Source organism: Salmo salar, chromosome ssa10 (assembly GCF_905237065.1).
Source record: "Salmo salar chromosome ssa10, Ssal_v3.1, whole genome shotgun sequence".
Lineage (NCBI taxonomy): Eukaryota > Metazoa > Chordata > Actinopteri > Salmoniformes > Salmonidae > Salmo > Salmo salar.
This window is the reverse complement of record NC_059451.1, coordinates 60,928,648-60,947,951: the sequence shown is the minus strand read 5'-3', so window position 1 is coordinate 60,947,951 and position 19,304 is coordinate 60,928,648. Positions and strand designations below refer to the sequence as shown.

The 19,304-nt window shown below is 43.5% G+C and overlaps 1 protein-coding gene across 6 annotated transcripts in view; it reads left to right on the top strand.

Annotated features, from left to right (window-relative positions):
* LOC106560668 (Krueppel-like factor 8) overlaps positions 1–15,983 on the top strand; it is a 136,457-nt gene extending 120,474 nt beyond the window's left edge. For all 6 annotated transcript variants that reach the window (XM_045688010.1, XM_014123766.2, XM_045688009.1 and 3 more), the window contains 3 exons: positions 7,440–7,551; positions 10,367–10,509; positions 11,827–15,983. In XM_045688010.1, coding sequence (XP_045543966.1) covers positions 7,440–7,551; positions 10,367–10,509; positions 11,827–12,008 — 437 coding nt within the window. In that variant the 3' untranslated portion in view covers positions 12,009–15,983. The remainder of the gene's footprint in view (positions 1–7,439; positions 7,552–10,366; positions 10,510–11,826) is intronic.
* The last annotated feature ends 3,321 nt before the right edge of the window (positions 15,984–19,304 follow it).

Sequence of the window (19,304 nt, the reverse complement as noted above, 5' to 3'; positions counted from 1 at the left end):
GTTAACATGCATTGCATATACAGACTGAAATATATATTATTTTTTTATATATTGTTTTTTAATTTAACGTTATTTAACTAGGAAAGTCAGTTAAGAACAAATTCTTATTTACAATGATGGCCTACACCGGAAAAACACTGACGACACTGGGCCAATTGTGCGCCGCCCTATGGGACTCCCAATCGCGGCCGGTTGTGATACAATTTATCAGGAAAGCTCTCAGTATAGCACAGTATATCTCTTCCTGAGAGGAGTCAGGAAGTGCATCCCTAATGGCATCATATTTCCTATGTAGTGCACTACTTTTGACCAGGGCCTATAGGGCTCTGGTCAAAAGTAGTGCACTATAAGGAGGTGCCTTTTGGGACGTAGCCTGAAACCACAGTCATCTGTTCTTTCCCCAAAAATAATACTTGTATTTTTCCATATATAGACACATCCTATGTGTTTTAATCAAATCAACTATATGCACTGAGGTTGTCTGATGCTGTTTGATAAATTAATGTTGACACAAATGACTAGAGGGAGTCCAATTGCTATTGATTTGATTGTGCCGGGCTCAGACTTGCTGGGCTTTGTAAAAAAGACAAACAATGACAGCGAGTGACTGTGTGTCTAGCACCCGTTGTCTCTCCTCCCTGCTGCAGCGACCACCACAGAACATCAACAGTGTTTATCACGCTGTCCGTGTTGCTGAAGCTGCAACATAATCACAGCCATATCTGACTGAAAAGTTTTGTTAACGAAATCCCTCACAAGTTTAGGAAAAACATTCCCTATTCCCTCAACCTTTGCTCTCTTTACGTGACACATGTATGCATCGCATGCACGTGACCAATAGGGCCTGACCTATAGCATATTATAATCACATCAATAAATGTGTTATAATAAACTCAGAACACCGTAACGCATGGATGTAGAGGACGTAACAAATAAGCTCAATATGGAGGAATTCTCACTGGTTGCTCAGGATGAAATAAATTACAAGCATACCAGAGAGTGTTTTTTTTGTAAAGCCTTTATTAAAGGCTAAAAACAGTTGCATTCTTTCGTGAATGCAATTGCCGAAATGGAAAAGTTTATTTATTGTTTACACTAATTATTCAAGGGTCGCTAAGTTATTTCATTTTAAAACTAAAATGCTTGATTGCATTTCAAATCATGGGTTACTCTATGCTGTGTGATGACATGAACGTATGACTGACTGACTGATACAGTAGCCTATATCAGTATTGAAATATAGGCCTAAGTAAGTTACGCTATTAAGACTAAACAGGATGCTCTCTTTGGCCTACAGCTCGATGGTGGTTATACAAGGCTGTTATGGCCTACTAATGATAATGACATGACTTATTATTATCATGATGATCATAATAGTAATAAGAACAATAAGAAGATCAAGAAAAATGAGGGTTATTATTATTATTATAAATATTATTTTGGGGACAGTTTGGAACAGTGTAAACAACACTAAATTAATTGTAAGTAATACCAGAGAGGCTGTTCTAATGAAAAAAAGTGTAAAGCTTTTATTACAGCATAGCAAACGCAGATTGGTGCTCACAGAATCAGTAGGCTATTAAACACTTAAACTGGCAACAAAAACAGGATGTATAAAGCCAGTCACATTTAACAGCTAGGCTGTTGATTATAGACCTAATTAAGTTGGGGTTTCCTCTCTCCTCACTGTTCTTAGACCATAAGTCAAGGGCTGTTTTCTCACCTCCTCTGCTGCTGCCTCTACCACATTGTTCTCAACACCAATATACTGGTTAACTTTGATATTATTCACATAGCAACATGGTCTAAGAAAAGGCACCGATTCAACAGCGCACTGATGTTTCAGGACCGCGCACAGCGACCACTATCAAACATGGGAGTACTACAAATCTACCATTCCAGTGTTTTACTTGCTATATTGTATTTACTTTGCCACCATGGACTTTTTTTTGCCTTTACCTCCCTTATCTCACCTCATTTGCTCACATTGTACATAGACTTATTTTTCCACCTTCCGTAGACACCTGAAACCCCACCTCTTTAAGGAATACCTGCGATAGGATATAGTAATCCTTCTAAACCCCCCCCCCCCCCAAAAAAAAGATATAGATGTACTATTGTAAAGTGGTTGTTCCACTGGATATCATAAGGTGAATGCACCAATTTGTAAGTCGCTCTGGATAAGAGCGTCTGCTAAATGACGTAAATGTAAAACGTAAATGTAAATGTACTGTATTATTGACTGTATGTTTGTTTTACTCCATGTGTAACTCTGTGTTGTTGTATGTTGTCGAACTGCTTTGCTTTATCTTGGCCAGGTCGCAAATTGTAAATGAGAACTTGTTCTCAACTTGCCTACCTGGTTAAATAAAGGTGAAATAAATCAAAATTAAAAAAGAGCATTTGTTATAAAATAATTGTCCATAACTATATACAATTTCAGTAGCACATGCCTTGTGAATTTCCCTAGTTAGGTTATAACAGTGTCGGTTTCTAACATCCTAGTGTGTACGAGAGTTACCGCCCAGCAGAGGTCTTGTGAATTTCCCTAGTTAGGTTATAACAGTGTCGGTTTCTAACATCCTAGTGTGTACGAGAGTTACCGCCCAGCAGAGGTCTTGTGAATTTCCCTAGTCAGTAACCGACACTGTTATAACCTAACATCCTAGTGTGTACGAGAGTTACCGCCCAGCAGAGGTCTTGTGAATTTCCCTAGTCAGTAACCGACACTGTTATAACCTAACATCCTAGTGTGTACGAGAGTTACAGCCCAGCAGAGGTCTTGTGAATTTCCCTAGTCAGTAACCGACACTGTTATAACCTAACATCCTAGTGTGTACGAGAGTTACCGCCCAGCAGAGGTCTTGTGAATTTCCCTAGTCAGTAACCGACACTGTTATAACCTAACATCCTAGTGTGTACGAGAGTTACCGCCCAGCAGAGGTCTTGTGAATTTCCCTAGTCAGTAACCGACACTGTTATAACCTAACATCCTAGTGTGTACGAGAGTTACCGCCCAGCAGAGGTCTTGTGAATTTCCCTAGTCAGTAACCGACACTGTTATAACCTAACATCCTAGTGTGTACGAGAGTTACAGCCCAGCAGAGGTCTTGTGCGCTGAGAGAGAGACTTGTACTTTTTGTCTTTCTTTAATGAAACATTCTCATTTCATTTAAACCTCACCACCCCATCCCCCCTTAAAACACCAAAATATCTCCTTACTGCAGTACTGCATACATGTACCATACTCACCTTGCCCTCTACACCACGATGCAAAACAACACCACACATCACAATAACAAAAACCTCACCACTTCTACAACCGTATATCCAACCCATCTTCCCCACCTGTACAGACAGCCCCCCCCCCAACACACCATATCTCCTGAAACATCTTCACAGGGCCCTTTGCTGTTGTTCTGGGATTGAGTTGCACTTTTCGCACCAAAGTACGTTCATTTCTAGGAGACAGAACGCATCTCCTTCCTGAGCGGTATGACGGCTGCGTGGTCCCATGATGTTTATACTTGCGTACTATTGTTTGTACAGATGAACATGGTACCTTCAGGCGGTTGGAAATTGCTCCCAAGGATGAACCAGACTTGTGGAGTTCTACAATTTTTTTTCTGAGGTCTTGGCTGATTTCTTTTGATTTTCCCATGATGGCAAGCAAAGAGGCACTGAGTTTGAAGGTAGGCCTTGAAATACATCATCCACAGGTACACCTCCAATTGACTCACAAGATGTCAATTAACCTATCAGAAGCTTCTAAAGCCATGACATCATTTTCTGGAATTTTCCAAGCTGTTTAAAAGCACAGTCATTTTAGTGTATGTAAACTTCTGACCCACTGGAATTGTGATTAACTGAAATAATCTGTCTGTAAACAATTTTTGGAAAAATGACTTGTGTCATGCACAAAGTAGATGTTCTAACCGACTTGCCAAAACTATAGTTTGTTAACTTCTTTTGGATAGGGGGCGGTATTTTGACGTCCGGATGAAAAGTGTGCCCAAAGTAAACTGCCTGCTACTCAGGCCCAGAAGCTAGGATATGCATATAATTGGTAGATTTGGATAGAAAACACTCTGAAGTTTCTAAAACTGTTGAAATAATGTCTGTGAGTATAACAGAACTGAAATGACAGGCGAAACCGAGGACAAACCATCCAAAAAAGAAAAATTCATCCTACCACTGAATTCAATGGCTGGCACTTTTATAATAGGGCGAAATCGTGCCCGCTTGCAGTTCATAGGGCTTCCACTAGATGTCAACAGTCTTTAGAAAGTTTCAGGCTGGGTTTTAGAAAAATGAGCCAGAAATTGTAGTTTTTCTAGGTGGCTCCCATTTTGGCTGTAGTGTTTCCAAGCGCGTGAATGAGAGCACGTTCTTTGGTATTTTTCTCCGGTAAAGACAATAACGATTCTCCGTCTTAAATGTTATCGTTTATTTGCGTATTAGGGTACCTATTGTTTGATTATAAACATTGATTGACTTGTTTGGATAAGTTTATTGGTAACGTTTGGGATTAATTTTGTATGCATTTTGAAGGAGGAAAACCGAGTGGATTATTGACTGAAGCGCGCCAGCTAAACTGAGTTTTTATGGATATAAAGAAGGACATTATCGAACAAAAGGACAATTTTGTAATGTAACTGGGACCTTTTGGAGTGCCAACAGAAGAAGATCTTCAAAGGTAAGGCATATATTATATCGCTATTTCTGACTTTCGTATCGCAACTCCCTGGTTGAAAATGATTTGTTATGCATTTGTGTGCTGGGCGCTGTCCTCGGATAATCGCATGGTTTGCTTTTGCCGTAAAGCCTTTTTGAAATCTGACACGGTGGCTGGATTAACAAGTTAACTTTATTTTGATGTATTGCACTTGTGATTTCATGAAAGTTTAGTATTTATAGTAATTTAATTTGAATTTGGCGCTCTGCAATTTCACCAGAAATTGTCGAAATAGGACGGTAGCGTCCCACTAATCCGCAAGAAGTTAACAAGAAATTCGTGGAGTGGTTGAAAAACGAGTTTTAATGACTCCAACCAGTGTATGTAAACTTCAACTGTAACTGCCCCGATAGAGGGCATCCTTGTCTAATGCCCTGTCTCACTCAGACTGGCCTACTGAGCCCCCCTCCCACCTTGACCATACATGACGCCCCAGCATACAACATCTTCACACAGGTCAAAAACCTTTCCCCAAACCCAAACACAGACATCACATTAAACAGATACTCATGCTCCACTCCATCAAAAGCCTTCTCTTGGTCAAAAGAGACCAGTCCAAAGTTCACATTAGAACCCCTCAAGTCCAACATGTCCCTGATTAAGAACAAGTTGTCCGTGATTGAGTGTCCCGGTACGCAATATGTCTGGTCCTTGTGTACTATAGAGTCCAGATGGGACTTCAGTCTATTAGCGAGGACCTTGGCAAATATCTTGTAATTCGCACAGAGCAATGCCACAGGCCTCCAGCTCTTAAGTTCACACAAGTCCCCTGTTTTGGGCAGGAGAGTCAGAGCCGCTCATCGGCAACTCTCCTACCCCGACGCACTCACGCAAAATGCAAAAGAAGTCCAATTATTCCCCAGAATTGTTTGTTTTTTTAACTCCGCAGGGAGTCCATCGACCCCCGGTGCACGGCCGGGGGGACTTCTGGGTTACGACCTCTGCCAGTTCATGGGACAACAGAGGAATGTACATTTCATCCCTCTGTGCCAGAGAGAGCTTAGGGAGTTCTGCAAACAAAACCTGAGCACACATAGGATCACACAGTTCTGACCTATACAACTCAGTATAAAACTCCCCAGCCCTCTCCCGCATCTCCCCTACCATCTCACCCGCCCATCCGAAAGCCGTAGACAACGCATACCCTTTTTTTCCCCCATTTTTATCATTCGTAATAAACAGAGGCAAATTTGCTACTACCACCCTGGTCGAAGGGGTAGAAAGACGTGAAACTGGCACTAACACTCCCCTTACAAATATTCCACTAGCAATGAGCCTACCCACCAAATGTTCTCTTTTCATGAACACAACCACGTCTTTGTTCATTCTAGAAGCGAAATGTATAAATTCAGCTCCTACCTGTTCGCTGACCGCAAGCAGAGCCTTAATTCAATTCTCAGGAACACACCTGAATCCATGCCATAACGACAGCGTCTCCTCCACGCTAGGCTGCGAAGCCATCGCGGACACCACACCGTTCAAAAGAAACTAAAACTCTGTCCTCTTCCACCCTAACTTTGAGAGTAAACTGTGGCAGAATACCTGACCACTGTGACTGATCCAAACTTAAAAGCTTTGACTATGTACAGACTCAGTGAGCATAGCCATGTTATTGCGAAAGGCCGCAGTAGGCAGACCTGGTGCTCAAGAGAAGACAGGCTATGTGCACACTGCCCACAAAATGAGGTGGCAACACAGCTGCACTTCCTAACCTCCTGCCAAATGTATGACCATATTAGAGACACATATTTCCCTCAGATTACACAGATCCCCAAAGAATTCAAAAACAAACCCAATTTTGATATACTCCCATATCTATTGGGTGAAATACCACAGTGTGCCATCACTGCAGCAAGATTTGTGACCTGTTGCCACAAGGAAAGGTCAACCAGTGAAGAACAAACACCATTGTAAATATAACCCATATTTATGTTTATTTATTTTCCCTTTTGTACTTTAATTATTTGCACATCGTTACAACACTGTATATAGACATAATATGACATTTGTAATGTCTTTATTCTTTTGGAACTTTTGTGAGTAATGTTTACTGTACATTTTTATTGTTTATTTCACTTTTGTTTATTATCTAGTTCACTCACTTTGGCAATGTTAACACATTTTCAGAGAGAGAGAGAGAGCGAGAGAGATTCAGTCGTTTAATGAGGTGGGTTGCAGTAGTAATGGGGGGGGGGTTCCTCATGCACAAAGGACAGTTATTTACCCCGCCCCAATTCCAACCCCATCATCACTACACCCCCTCGCATCCTCAGGGAAGAGAAACTTCGAACAATGCAGTCGCCACATTCTGACCCACTAAGAGAGGGAGGGATGGGGGTAGGGGAAAGAGGGGGGTTCACAAATACAATCCCCTGCCTCCACAGGACAGCCAACCACAGCTAAGTATAATGGGAATTCTCTCACACCAAATAGAAATTCAAATCAACTCAGCTGGGATGGCCTGGCTTACCTTTTGTGTTGCCAAGTACTGTGTGTTATGGTGGTTGGATTTAAGTTGCTAACCCCCTGATGTTTTTTGCCTTTCTCCCCCCCCCCCCCTCTCTCTGTATACCTTTCCATCTTCCTCTACATTGTCCATTTATTTCTATCTCACTCTGTCCCATTGCTCCTTCTCCCCATCTTTCTTACATCCTCTCTCTCCCTCTCTCTCTTCCCCTATCCATATATCCATCTTTTCGTCTAGTGCGTATCAAGCCTGGCTCGGCGTCTCCAGTGGAGTACCAGAGTGACAGTGATGTGGAGAGTGGGACAGAGTCAGGTTCAGCATCCTTCAGTACACCTGGACTTGACACAGGGTGAGTGTCATGGACTGGAAGGTGGTGGTATAGCCCTGGACACAGGGTGGTGGTGTAGGGGTGGTGGTTCTGTAGGGCTCATCCTCCACTACACAGGGCCTGGACACAGGGTGGTGGTTCTGTAGGGCTCATCCTCCTGGACACAGGGCAGTGGTTCTGTAGGGCTCATCCTCCACAGGGTGGTGGTTCTGTAGGGCTCATCCTCCACAGGGTGGTGGTTCTGTAGGGCTCATCCTCCAGGACACAGGGTGGTGGTTCTGTAGGGCTCATCCTCCACAGGGTGGTGGTTCTGTAGGGCTCATCCTCCACAGGGTGGTGGTTCTGTAGGGCTCATCCTCCAGCCAGGGTGGTGGTTCTGTAGGGCTCATCCTCCACAGGGTGGTGGTTCTGTAGGGCTCATCCTCCACAGGGTGGTGGTTCTGTAGGGCTCATCCTCCACAGGGTGGTGGTTCTGTAGGGCTCATCCTCCACAGGGTGGTGGTTCTGTAGGGCTCATCCTCCACAGGGTGGTGGTTCTGTAGGGCTCATCCTCCACAGGGTGGTGGTTCTGTAGGGCTCATCCTCCACAGGGTGGTGGTTCTGTAGGGCTCATCCTCCACAGGGTGGTGGTTCTGTAGGGCTCATCCTCCACAGGGTGGTGGTTCTGTAGGGCTCATCCTCCATGACACAGGGTGGTGGTTCTGTAGGGCTCATCCTCCACAGGGTGGTGGTTCTGTAGGGCTCATCCTCCACAGGGTGAGTGTCAGATAATTGCGGCTGATTGATGTATTGTTTGTTTTATCAAGATACGATAAAACACTTATTGCTATCACAATTTCAACAGACATTTTGTGGGGTTCATAACGAGGGTAGTTTGCAGTCCTGATATAGGAGTAGAGTTTTACAGGAAGAGAGTGGAAGGTTGAGTGTATTATTAGAGAATAATGATATAGGGTGAATTTGCTTCTTCATTGGGGGTTTGGCTGTGGTGAGCTGGGCCCGTCTCTCCTCTCCACTCTCTGGTGCTAATTACATTACTGCAGCACTGCTCTGGACACTTATGTAACCCCTGAACACTGGAGGAGAGGAGAGGGTGTGTGTGTGTGTGTGTGTGTGTGTCAGTGAGGCAGCAACAGGGGAGACAGAATGTATAAATGTGTAATTGTTTTTGGTAGGAGGGGGCAGCAGCCGCCACACCCCTAAAGGCGTGACTTTGTGTGAGACAGAGCTTGCTGCACTCTATCTAACTGAAATGTAGGGTGTGTGTGTGTTGCTGGGCAGGGTTGTCCCAGAACCAGGTGTAAACAAGATTACGTAATGCAGTTTGCCGTCACACCTCCTTATAAATGGTTTGGAGAGAGGAGAGGAGAGGGGGGAGTTAGTGTGTTAAACAGGCAGGATAGGATGAAGAAGGAATTATATTAGCTCTATTGAGAGGAGAGGGGGGAGTTAGTGTGTTAAACAGGCAGGATAGGAGGAAGAAGGAATTATATTAGCTCTATTGAGAGGAGAGGGGGGAGTTAGTGTGTTAAACAGGCAGGATAGGATGAAGAAGGAGTTATATTAGCTCTATTTGTGCTGGTTTAGTGTGTTTGAGCTAATGGCTGGGCAGAGAACAAGAGAAAGGAAGAGAGAGAGAGAGAGGAGGAAAGGGTGTTAACTAGTTGGCAGGCAGGGTGGAGAAAGTGAATGGCAGCGAGGAACAGGGAGGTTGGGAGGGAGAGGAAGTAAAGGAGGGGAGATGGAGAGATGGACAGAAAAAAACAGGAGAGTGGGAGGGGGAGAGGGCGAGAGTTGAGAAGAGAGAGAGAGCGAGAGGAGAGTTGGGGAGAGATCAGCTTTGAACTGGAAGCTGTCTGACTGTATGGGTTTTTGACAGTTACTGTGTAGCCCTCTCTGTTGGCTGTGGCCTGTAAATTCACCCAGGGACCATATATCACTAGGAGATGTGATGAACCTGAACAATAGACTCAATTAGCGGTGATTATTAAGAGTCAGGCTCTGTTAAGGCGTCAGCATGCTTCAGTTCAGCTGGCGCTAAGCTGAACTCGGCTAGGCGAACCGAACAAGTGTGCCCTTAAAAGACCTTCGCTTGAAAAACGAGAAAAAAGTGGCAAAAGTACTGTTTGTCCATTTTGAGACTCCGTAGCCACTGAAAGGGGAAAGTCAGTTAAGAACAAATTCTTATTTACAATGATGGCCTACACGGCCAAACCCTAACCAGGATGGCACTGGGCCAATTGTGCGCCGCTCTATGGGACTCCCGATCACGGCCGGTTGTGATACAGCCCAGGATCGAACCAGGGTCTGTAGTGATGCCTCTAGCACTGCGATGCAGTGCCTTAGACCGCTGCACCACTCAGGAGCCCCAATATTGTTTCATAGAACAAAACGTATAAGATCTCCTAAGCTTGTGTTAACCTCAGACCATATTTTGGGCGTTTATCCCAAAACCCTATTCTTTCCCGTTCATTTTCCCCATAGGAAAGGCTGAACAGAGGGAACTCATTTCAGGGTTTTAGCTCATAGTCCTTTCCTTCTAGGGTCAGTTGGGACATAGACAGTATGGGTGGGGCTGGAGAGGTAAAGGTCATATGTAGAACATGTCTGATCGCGTAACACTAACAGTTCATATTCAGGTAGCTAGCTGCTTTCTAGTAATCCTGCTAATACAGCTGATCCTCTGACATTCTGTCATTTCACTAAGTACATGACTCAATGCATGTCACTCCAGCCTTACCCATATCATGACAGGTCTTCTCTCTCTCTCTCTCTCTCTCTCTCTCTCTCTCTCTCTCTCTCTCTCTCTCTCTCTCTCTCTCTCTCTCTCTCTCAGGTCAGGCGTAGACATGGACATGCAGGTGGATCCTGATTCGCCGGATATGAAGAGGAGGCGTGTCCATATGTGTGACTATGATGGCTGTAACAAGGTGTACACCAAGAGCTCACACCTCAAAGCCCACCGCAGGATACACACCGGTAACACACACACTGACCCTGTCCCACCCACATACTAATCTTTAGCCAATGACTGACCCAGGACCCACATTTTGTAGCCAATGAATAGACACTTAATGTAGATCTATACTAGAGCTTCTTATCTTATTGTTTTTTACCGAAAGTACTGCCTCTCCGAAGGACATTTTCTCTTATAAATCCATCTGTGGATACAGTAGTTCGAAATGGCTTGCATTGTTCCCACGGACACACTAGTATTTTTTTCTGAGTCGTAGGATCTGAAATCTGGGATGTCCCTCTTACCATTTCATTCGCTCTTCCAACTGTCCATCAACTCCTCGCTGAACCCTACATCACAGCCGTGGACAAAGCACGTGCCTGCAATCGTTACATCGTAGCGCAGCAGGAGAGATTGGTTTCATCACGGTAGCACATTCAGAGATTGATTTATAGGCATTCATCTAAAATAACTTTAAACAAAACACTTTCTGTTTGTCATAGATGGCCAATATTAATATGAGATGAAGGCTAGTTCCTAGCTCTGTGAGACGTTCACAGCGATGAGACATAGGAAGCCAAACTAGAGCTCTGTGAGACGTTCACAGCGATGAGACATAGGAAGCCAAGCTAGAGCTCTGTGAGACGTTCACAGCGATGAGACATAGGAAGCCAAACTAGAGCTCTGTGAGACGTTCACAGCGATGAGACATAGGAAGCCAAACTAGAGCTCTGTGAGACGTTCACAGCGATGAGACATAGGAAGCCAAACTAGAGCTCTGTGAGACGTTCACAGCGATGAGACATAGGAAGCCAAACTAGAGCTCTGTGAGACGTTCACAGCGATGAGACATAGGAAGCCAAACTAGAGCTCTGTGAGACGTTCACAGCGACGAGACATTTGGATCAGGAGAGACCTTTAGAAAATAAATAAGATCTTATAGTCATTTTATCATTTGATGATGCTATATTTAGAAAGCATATGTCATTTCAAGACTTATTCAAAGTTTTGTTGAATAGGAAATACATCATACAAAATATTTCCTATTTCTATATTTTTTGCATATTTTTACTGTGTACTTGAGCTTGTATCCTCAAAAGTGACTTCACCTCAGCAATGTATAACTATTTTTTTACCAGAAAAGTGAGATTCTAACCTTTCTTGGAGTGTGTAGCATTACTAGTTATTGTTTATGGTCATCTCATGATAAATAATTACTTTTGGGGATTTCTTAGGTTACATTTTAGATTACATTTAGTTAGATTTAACTGGTTTTAAACCAATATTTGCACAATCAATCAACCAATCAACTAATCATCTCCATATCTTCTTCCCTGTAGGAGAGAAGCCGTACCACTGTACATGGGAGGGCTGTACCTGGAGGTTCGCCCGGTCAGACGAGCTGACGCGACACTTCCGTAAACACACAGGCATCAAGCCCTTCCGCTGCACCGACTGTGACCGCTCCTTCTCCCGGTCTGACCACCTAGCCCTGCACCGGAGACGCCACGTCATGATGTGAACCATGACCTCTGACTCCCTGACCTTTGACCTTTAAACCTTAACCCCCACTACCTTCGCCCTCCAACCCATCACCTCCCTCCCCAGCCCCCCTCGGGACCCAGATGGAACTCAAATGGGAGGGCCTGAACTCTGACCCCTAGAGGTTCTCTGCTGTGTCACTTCCTTTTACTGTTCCCCCTCCTCTCCTCTCTGTAAAAAAATAACCAAGGTTAAGACAACATACATTTTCCGAGCAGGAGCATTCGAAAATAAACTCATTCATTGGACCAGCGCTGATTCTACAGGATTCGCATTGAAAACGTCACCAGTGGTCAGGAAATCAAGTAATAAAGTGGCGGTAGATCATTTGAAAAACATTTAAATTAATAGAATGACAGTAAAACAGTTATGTTATGTGTTTGCAGAGCAGTTAGCTGAAATCCACTATGATTGTGTTTATTTTCCACTTTGATGGCGAGTTTTCTGTACTGCTAAAATTCACTTTCAGTCATTTCTGATCGCATTGCTGGTCCATTGTTTAGACCTAGTCTTCTCTACGCTACGGCTCGTCCTCCATTTTGAACTGTGGGTCATCGTGGAGATCATTACATTAAAGAGGTGGAGAATGAAGATCCCAAAAGGATGAGAGGAGTTTGTTGTTGTTTTCTGGTTGCTTAGCACCTGAAGGGGTAGTCCACAACTCTCATACCCCACAGCTTATCTCCTCGTTTCTCCCTCACACCCCACTCAGTGTGCACACAGCCAGAGGCTATCTACTTCAACAGCACCCTATCCATCCAGAAGATAGACTAGTGAAGACAAACCTGGGATACAGCAGAGAGAGATGGACAGGCTGGACTGAGAGAGAGACCGAGGACATACTTTGAAATGATGCAGGGTTACCGACATCACACACTCAGTTCAGAGCAAGAAGAGGAGGAGGACAGAGGAGGTGAAGGGGGCAGGGAAGGAAATGTGGCTTTTGTGTCATTTTTGTTTATTTGAGAGGGGAAAACACTTCAGAGATGACTTCTCAGCTGTCGAGCAACTGTTTACTGTGTTTTATCATCTTCTGTTAACCTGCGTTGTGTGCATGGGCTAGCTGTCTGTATGTGTGTGCAATTGTGTGTGAGCGTTAGTGTAGTGTGTGCTATTTAAAGACAGTTGATGATGCATCATGTCCTCTCCTCCATACATATAATTTCCTCAGCAGAGTCAGCAGACCCCTCGGGTGTGGCGGTGTAGAAATGTCTTATTCAACCCCCTTCCACTCCATTTCTCCGCTCCCCCATCTCCTAAAACAGGGAGCTACAAGACTGTGAGGATTCTGTTTTATTAATAGTTTCAATCAGATATTAAATCATGTTCACTTGCCCCACATTTATAGCTTGTTGTTCAGTAACAGTATTTGTGTTGTTTAAAAAAAAAAGCCTTCTGTAGTTTTTTTCATTTTCTTCTCTTTCTCTTTCTAATGATTGGCTCATAACATAATAACATCCCCTTTTTGACTATTTCATATCCTTAGATTGTGTTTTGAGGCTGTAAAAGTATAACAAGAAAAAGGTTGAGGTTACAAACTAGGGGATCTAGGGAGCTTGTGTGTGTGTGTGTGTGTGTGTGTGTAACAAATAATCAGAACTGATGATTTTAGAAGTGTGGGTTTCGGTGCAGCCTGTCGGAGCCTTAGTGAATCAAAGTCAGTCTTAGAAACGCACGATTGTTTTGGTCTTCAGGGTTACCCGGGAAACGGGGTCTCATTGCCCTGACGACACGTCACGAGGCACTCTGTTGTTACGAGCATTTCTGCCCATTTCGACCCAGATCAGGGCCTGTATTCACAAAGGGTCTCAGAGTAGGAGTTCTGATCCATATTATCTTATTCATTATGATCTAAAAGGCTAAACTGATCCTAGATCAGTACTCCGACTCTGAGCCTAACTGATCTCCATGTCTTAAGGTGGTTGTTTTTAGCTCCTGCTCTCTGGGTTCACTTGATTATGCAACCTCCACAGACCTCGCTCCTAGCGCTGTACTGGGGTCAGTGGTTAAATATGTGTTGCTACTGGAACATATACAGCACTCGCTACTAAGCGCTGTTCTGAAGTCAGTGGCTAAGTACAGCTCCTATGGTACATGCATACAGAGGGCATACTGAAGAACATGTAAACAAAGTGTTTGGCTCTCTCACTAGCAGTCGCAGCAGCCATCATCATTTCAAACGCTAGCTAAATAAAACATGATTGAATCCTTTTTGTCTTCTGACTGGGAACCCAGCCTTGGTGTGAGTTGAGTTGAGCGCATGCGTGAAGCAGAGAGGGATCTTATTGGTCCACACAGAGCAATGCAATGTTCCTATGAGTTTCTATCATTCTCTGCTTCAACTCCTAACAATGTTACTAAGCACATTTTTCTAGAAGAGGACATGCATTTGATTGCAACTTGTTATTAGATGGTATTAGACATTAAGGACTATGAGAAATAATTAAAGAACAATAAGTGTACATACTGTATATAATCAAAAAGTCCATAATAAATGTAACAGGTGGAGTTCTATTTTTAACACTGACTAGACAATGTGAAAAATATAATTTTTTCTTTTATTTTCTACTCTGTTGGATGGATTTACAACTGAAATGTGTTATAAAAAAAAAAGGTATTCTTTTTTTATGTCCTAAACATCGGTCCCATTTGTGTTGTGCACATTTTGTTTTTGTGAAGTTGGTGAGCATGTCGGTGTGATCCTGGTGCCCTAACCTAACAGTCCTAATGACCTGCAACAGAAGGACCGTCTCAACCTGAACAACTGTCCAAAATGGCACCCTACTCCCTAATGCACTTCTTTTGACCAGGGCCCCTGGGGCTTTGGTTAAAAGTAGTGCACTATATAGGGAATATGGGGCCATTTTAGGACATACCCAGAGTTGAAAATCTGATATGATCAAATATCTGTTATCACTGGTCAAACCCACCTCACCGCATTGATGCATACAATACAAGTTCCCCTTTAATGTCCACTGTGAAGTATTACTCCATATACCACAAAGAAAACAATACTATAATACATCAATACAATACAGTACGTCAATATAGAAATGTTCTGTCCAACAAAAGATAGATCCATCTATGGTTTAGACATGGCAGCATACGACTTAAGACTTGACTCTATACTGTACTGTATTTGTACAAGCCCATTTATCCACTTCACTAGTCACCCCTCACTTCAACAATATGGCACCACATAATGTAAGGGTGGATTGATTGTGTGTGTATAAGTGTGTGAGTGTGCCTCTTCTTATCATTAATCACAACTCCTTTTCTTAAAGTAACTGTCTAGTGTTGACAGATTTTTATGACCTATAATTAATAACAATGAGTGAAATTGTTTTACTTCCAGTTTGTTTTAATTAATTATGTTAAAACGCAGGTTTTCTGCGTTGGAATGGTGTAGGTGTACCCCAACAACAGAATGGTATGGGCGTATACCGGTCATTAAAAATGTTCATGCCAGTAGACCGCTGATTGGCCAGCTCATCCTCCTTCAGGAGGATGACATCATCCTCTATGAGGAAATGGCAAGCATTTTTTTAAACGGTCTGTTTGAGATACACATTTGAGCTGGGGTTTTTGAAGAAAAAAATCTAAATTATGCTTTGGCCACAAATACAAGTATTGGATGAGTCAACAACATTATTTAGGTATGAGTTAACAGAATAGATTTTCACTGGACAGTTACTTTAACAACCAGAATTGTAAGTATTTTATATTGAATGCATTAACCTTTGGGCCAGTACTATATTATTCAGTGCAATGCAGTTATTGTTATTGTCATTAATATTATTTGTTTTGTATTTGTACAGAACAAATCTGTAAAGATCAGTGAGGAAGAACGTGAGCTTTTTGATACTGTGAGAAATGGTGTTTCATTAAGTCTGTTTCCCCCTGTACAGTTGAGATTTACCCCACTCCTTTTATAGAATAAAAGGTTTTTGGTGCAGATTGTTGATGCAATGTCTTTATTGTTGACTACGGGTGAAATTTTCATAGTGCAAAAGAATTGTATCCTGGTGGAACTAGCATGATCACTGCATTTACCATTGAAGAAAGTTACATAGAATGGTGAATGCAGGGATCAGGCTGGTTGCCAAGGCTAAAATAATTGTGCAAAGTGTAAAAATGACCATGAAGCTCATAATCGGGCTGCATGATTGGAAACTTTTCTTCGACAATGTGCTTCACATGAAGCGACTATTTATGTATTGCTCAGTTTACATTTATGTCATTTAGCAGACGCTCTTATCCAGAGCGACTTACAAATTGGTGCATTCACCTTATGATATCCAGTGGAACAACCACTTTACAATAGTACATCTATATCTTTTTTTGGGGGGGGGGGGGGGTTAGAAGGATCACTTTATCCTATCCCAGGTATTCCTTAAAGAGGTGGGGTTTCAGGTGTCTACGGAAGGTGGTGATTGACTCCGCTGTCCTGGCATCGTGAGGGAGCTTGTTCCACCATTGGGGTGCCAGAGCAGCGAACAGTTTTGACTGGGCTGAGTGGGAACTGTGCTTCCGCAGAGGTAGGGAGGCGAGCAGGCCAGAGGTGGATGAACGCAGTGCCCTTCTTTGGGTGTAGAGCCTGATCAGAGCCTGAAGGTACGGAGGTGCCGTTCCCCTCACAGCTCCGTAGGCAAGCACCATGGTCTTGTAGCAGATGCAAGCTTCAACTGGAAGCCAGTGGAGTGTGCGGAGGAGCGGGGTGACGGGAGAGAACGTGGGAAGGTTGAACACCAGACGGGCTGCGGCGTTCTGGATGAGTTGCAGGGGTTTAATGGCACAGGCAGGGAGCCCCGCCAACAGGGAGTTGCAGTAATCCAGACGGGAGATGACAAGTGCCTGGATTAGGACCTGCGCCGCTTCCTGTGTAAGGCAGGGTCGTACTCTGCAAATGTTGTATAGCATGAACCTACAGGATCGGGTCACCGCCTTGATGTTAGCGGAGAACGACAGGGTGTTGTCCAGGGTCACGCCGAGGCTCTTAGCACTCTGGGAGGACACAATGGAGTTGTCCACCGTGATGGCGAGATCATGGAAATGGCAGTCCTTCCCCGGGAGGAAGAGCAGCTCCGTCTTGCCGAGGTTCAGCTTGAGGTGGTGATCCGTCATCCACACTGCTATGTCTGCCAGACATGCAGAGATGCGATTCGCCACCTGGTTATCAGAAGGGGGAAAGGAGAAGATTAATCGTGTGTCATCTGCGTAGCAATGATAGGAGAGACCATGTGAGGATATGACAGAGCCAAGAGACTTGGTGTATAGCGAGAATAGGAGAGGGCCTAGAACTGAGCCCTGGGGGACACTAGTGGTGAGAGCACGTGGTGCGGAGACGGATTCTCGCTACGCCACCTGGTAGGAGCGACCTGTCAGGTAGGACGCAATCCAAGAGTGAGCCACGCCGGAGATACCCAGCTCGGAGAGGGTGGAGAGGAGGATCTGATGGTTCTGATGGTTCACAGTATCAAAGGCAGCAGATAGGTCTAGAAGGATGAGAGCAGAGGAGAGAGAGTTAGCTTTAGCAGTGCGGAGAGCCTCCGTGACACAGAGAAGAGCAGTCGCAGTTGAATGACCAGCCTTGATACCTGACTGATTGCGATTAGCATAATACAACAATCCCCAATTAGTTTACTATAATCTAGTTAAATAAGTGCCTCCTTATAACGCATTGTTGAAGAAAAGTTTCAAATGAAATCACACTGCAAGATAAGTCATTTTTTATACTTTACACAAATCTTTTCCATTACAAAGATGTCGCCCCTTAAATATTATTTGACAAGAAAAGTGACAGTTAAGAGTGACTTTTGGGACAGTGGGAAGAATAACTTGCATGAGAGTAATATAGTCAACCTCATGGGGGAGCGCTATGACAGAGAATGATGCACAAGTGGTGAAGGTGTCTGTGAAGCTGCCTAACAGGCTGAGGTTTATGCAACTCCACCCATTCCTTCCTATCAGCCAATCAAATTCAAATTGCAGATGGAGGGACAGCAAGAACATTTTGAAATATTTCATGCAGTGGTGCCTAACTGATGCAGGTGAAAAAGCACGTTGAATCCAAAAACACTGAAATATGTAGATTATTTGCAAAGACTATTTCCAGTTTATACAAGCTGATATACTGTAGATTGATGGTTAGTTATCTTTTCAAATGATCTAACGTAGCTTGCTAGATAGCTAGCTGCATATTTCTGGCTATTTGTCAACATATTGCAGCAAGTACAGCAACTGTTAACCTAATCACACACCCATTTTTTCAAGCTAGCATATAATGTCACAAAAACCCAGAAGACAGCTAAATGCAGCACTAACCTTTGATGATCTTCATCAGATGACACACCTAGGACATTATGCTATACAATACATGCATGTTTTGTTCAATCAAGTTCATATTTATATCAAAAAACAGCTTTTTACATTAGCATGTGACGTTCAGAACTAGCATACCCCCCGCAAACCTCCGGTGAATTTACTAAATTACTCACGATAAACGTTCACAAAAAACATAATTATTTTAAGAATTATAGATACAGAACTCCTTTGTGCAATCGAGGTGTCCGATTTTAAAATAGCTTTTCGGTGAAAGCACATTTTGCAATATTCTGAGTACATAGCCCAGCCATCACGGCTAGCTATTTAGACACCCACCAAGTTTAGCCCTGATCAAACTCCAATTTACTATTACAAAAGTTTCATTACCTTTCTTGTCTTCGTCAGAATGCACTCCCAGGACTGCTACTTCAGTAACACATGTTGGTTTGGTCCAAAATAATCCATCGTTATATCCAAATAGCGGCGTTTTGTTCGTGCGTTCAAGACAGTATCCGAAGTGTAAATAAGGGTCACGAGCATGGCGCATTTCGTGACAAAAAAATTCTAAATATTCCATTACCGTTCCCTCGAAGCATGTCAACCGCTGTTTAAAATCCATTTTTATGCCATTTTTCTCGTAAAAAAGCGATAATATTCCGACCGGGAATCTGCGTTTAGGTAAACAGACGAAAGAAAACAAAGCATGAGGTCGACTCGGGCACGCGCCTGAGTCTCACAGTACTGTAACCAGCCACTACCCAAACGCGCTACTTTTTTTCAGCCAGAGCCTGCAAAGCCACGATTCAGCTTTTTGCCGCCTTCTGAGAGCCCATGGGAGCCGTAGGAAGTGTCACGTAACAGCAGAGATCCTCTGTAATGGATAGAGATAATCAAGAAGGGCAAGAAATTGTCAGACAGGGCACTTCCTGCATGGAATCTTCTCAGGTGTTGG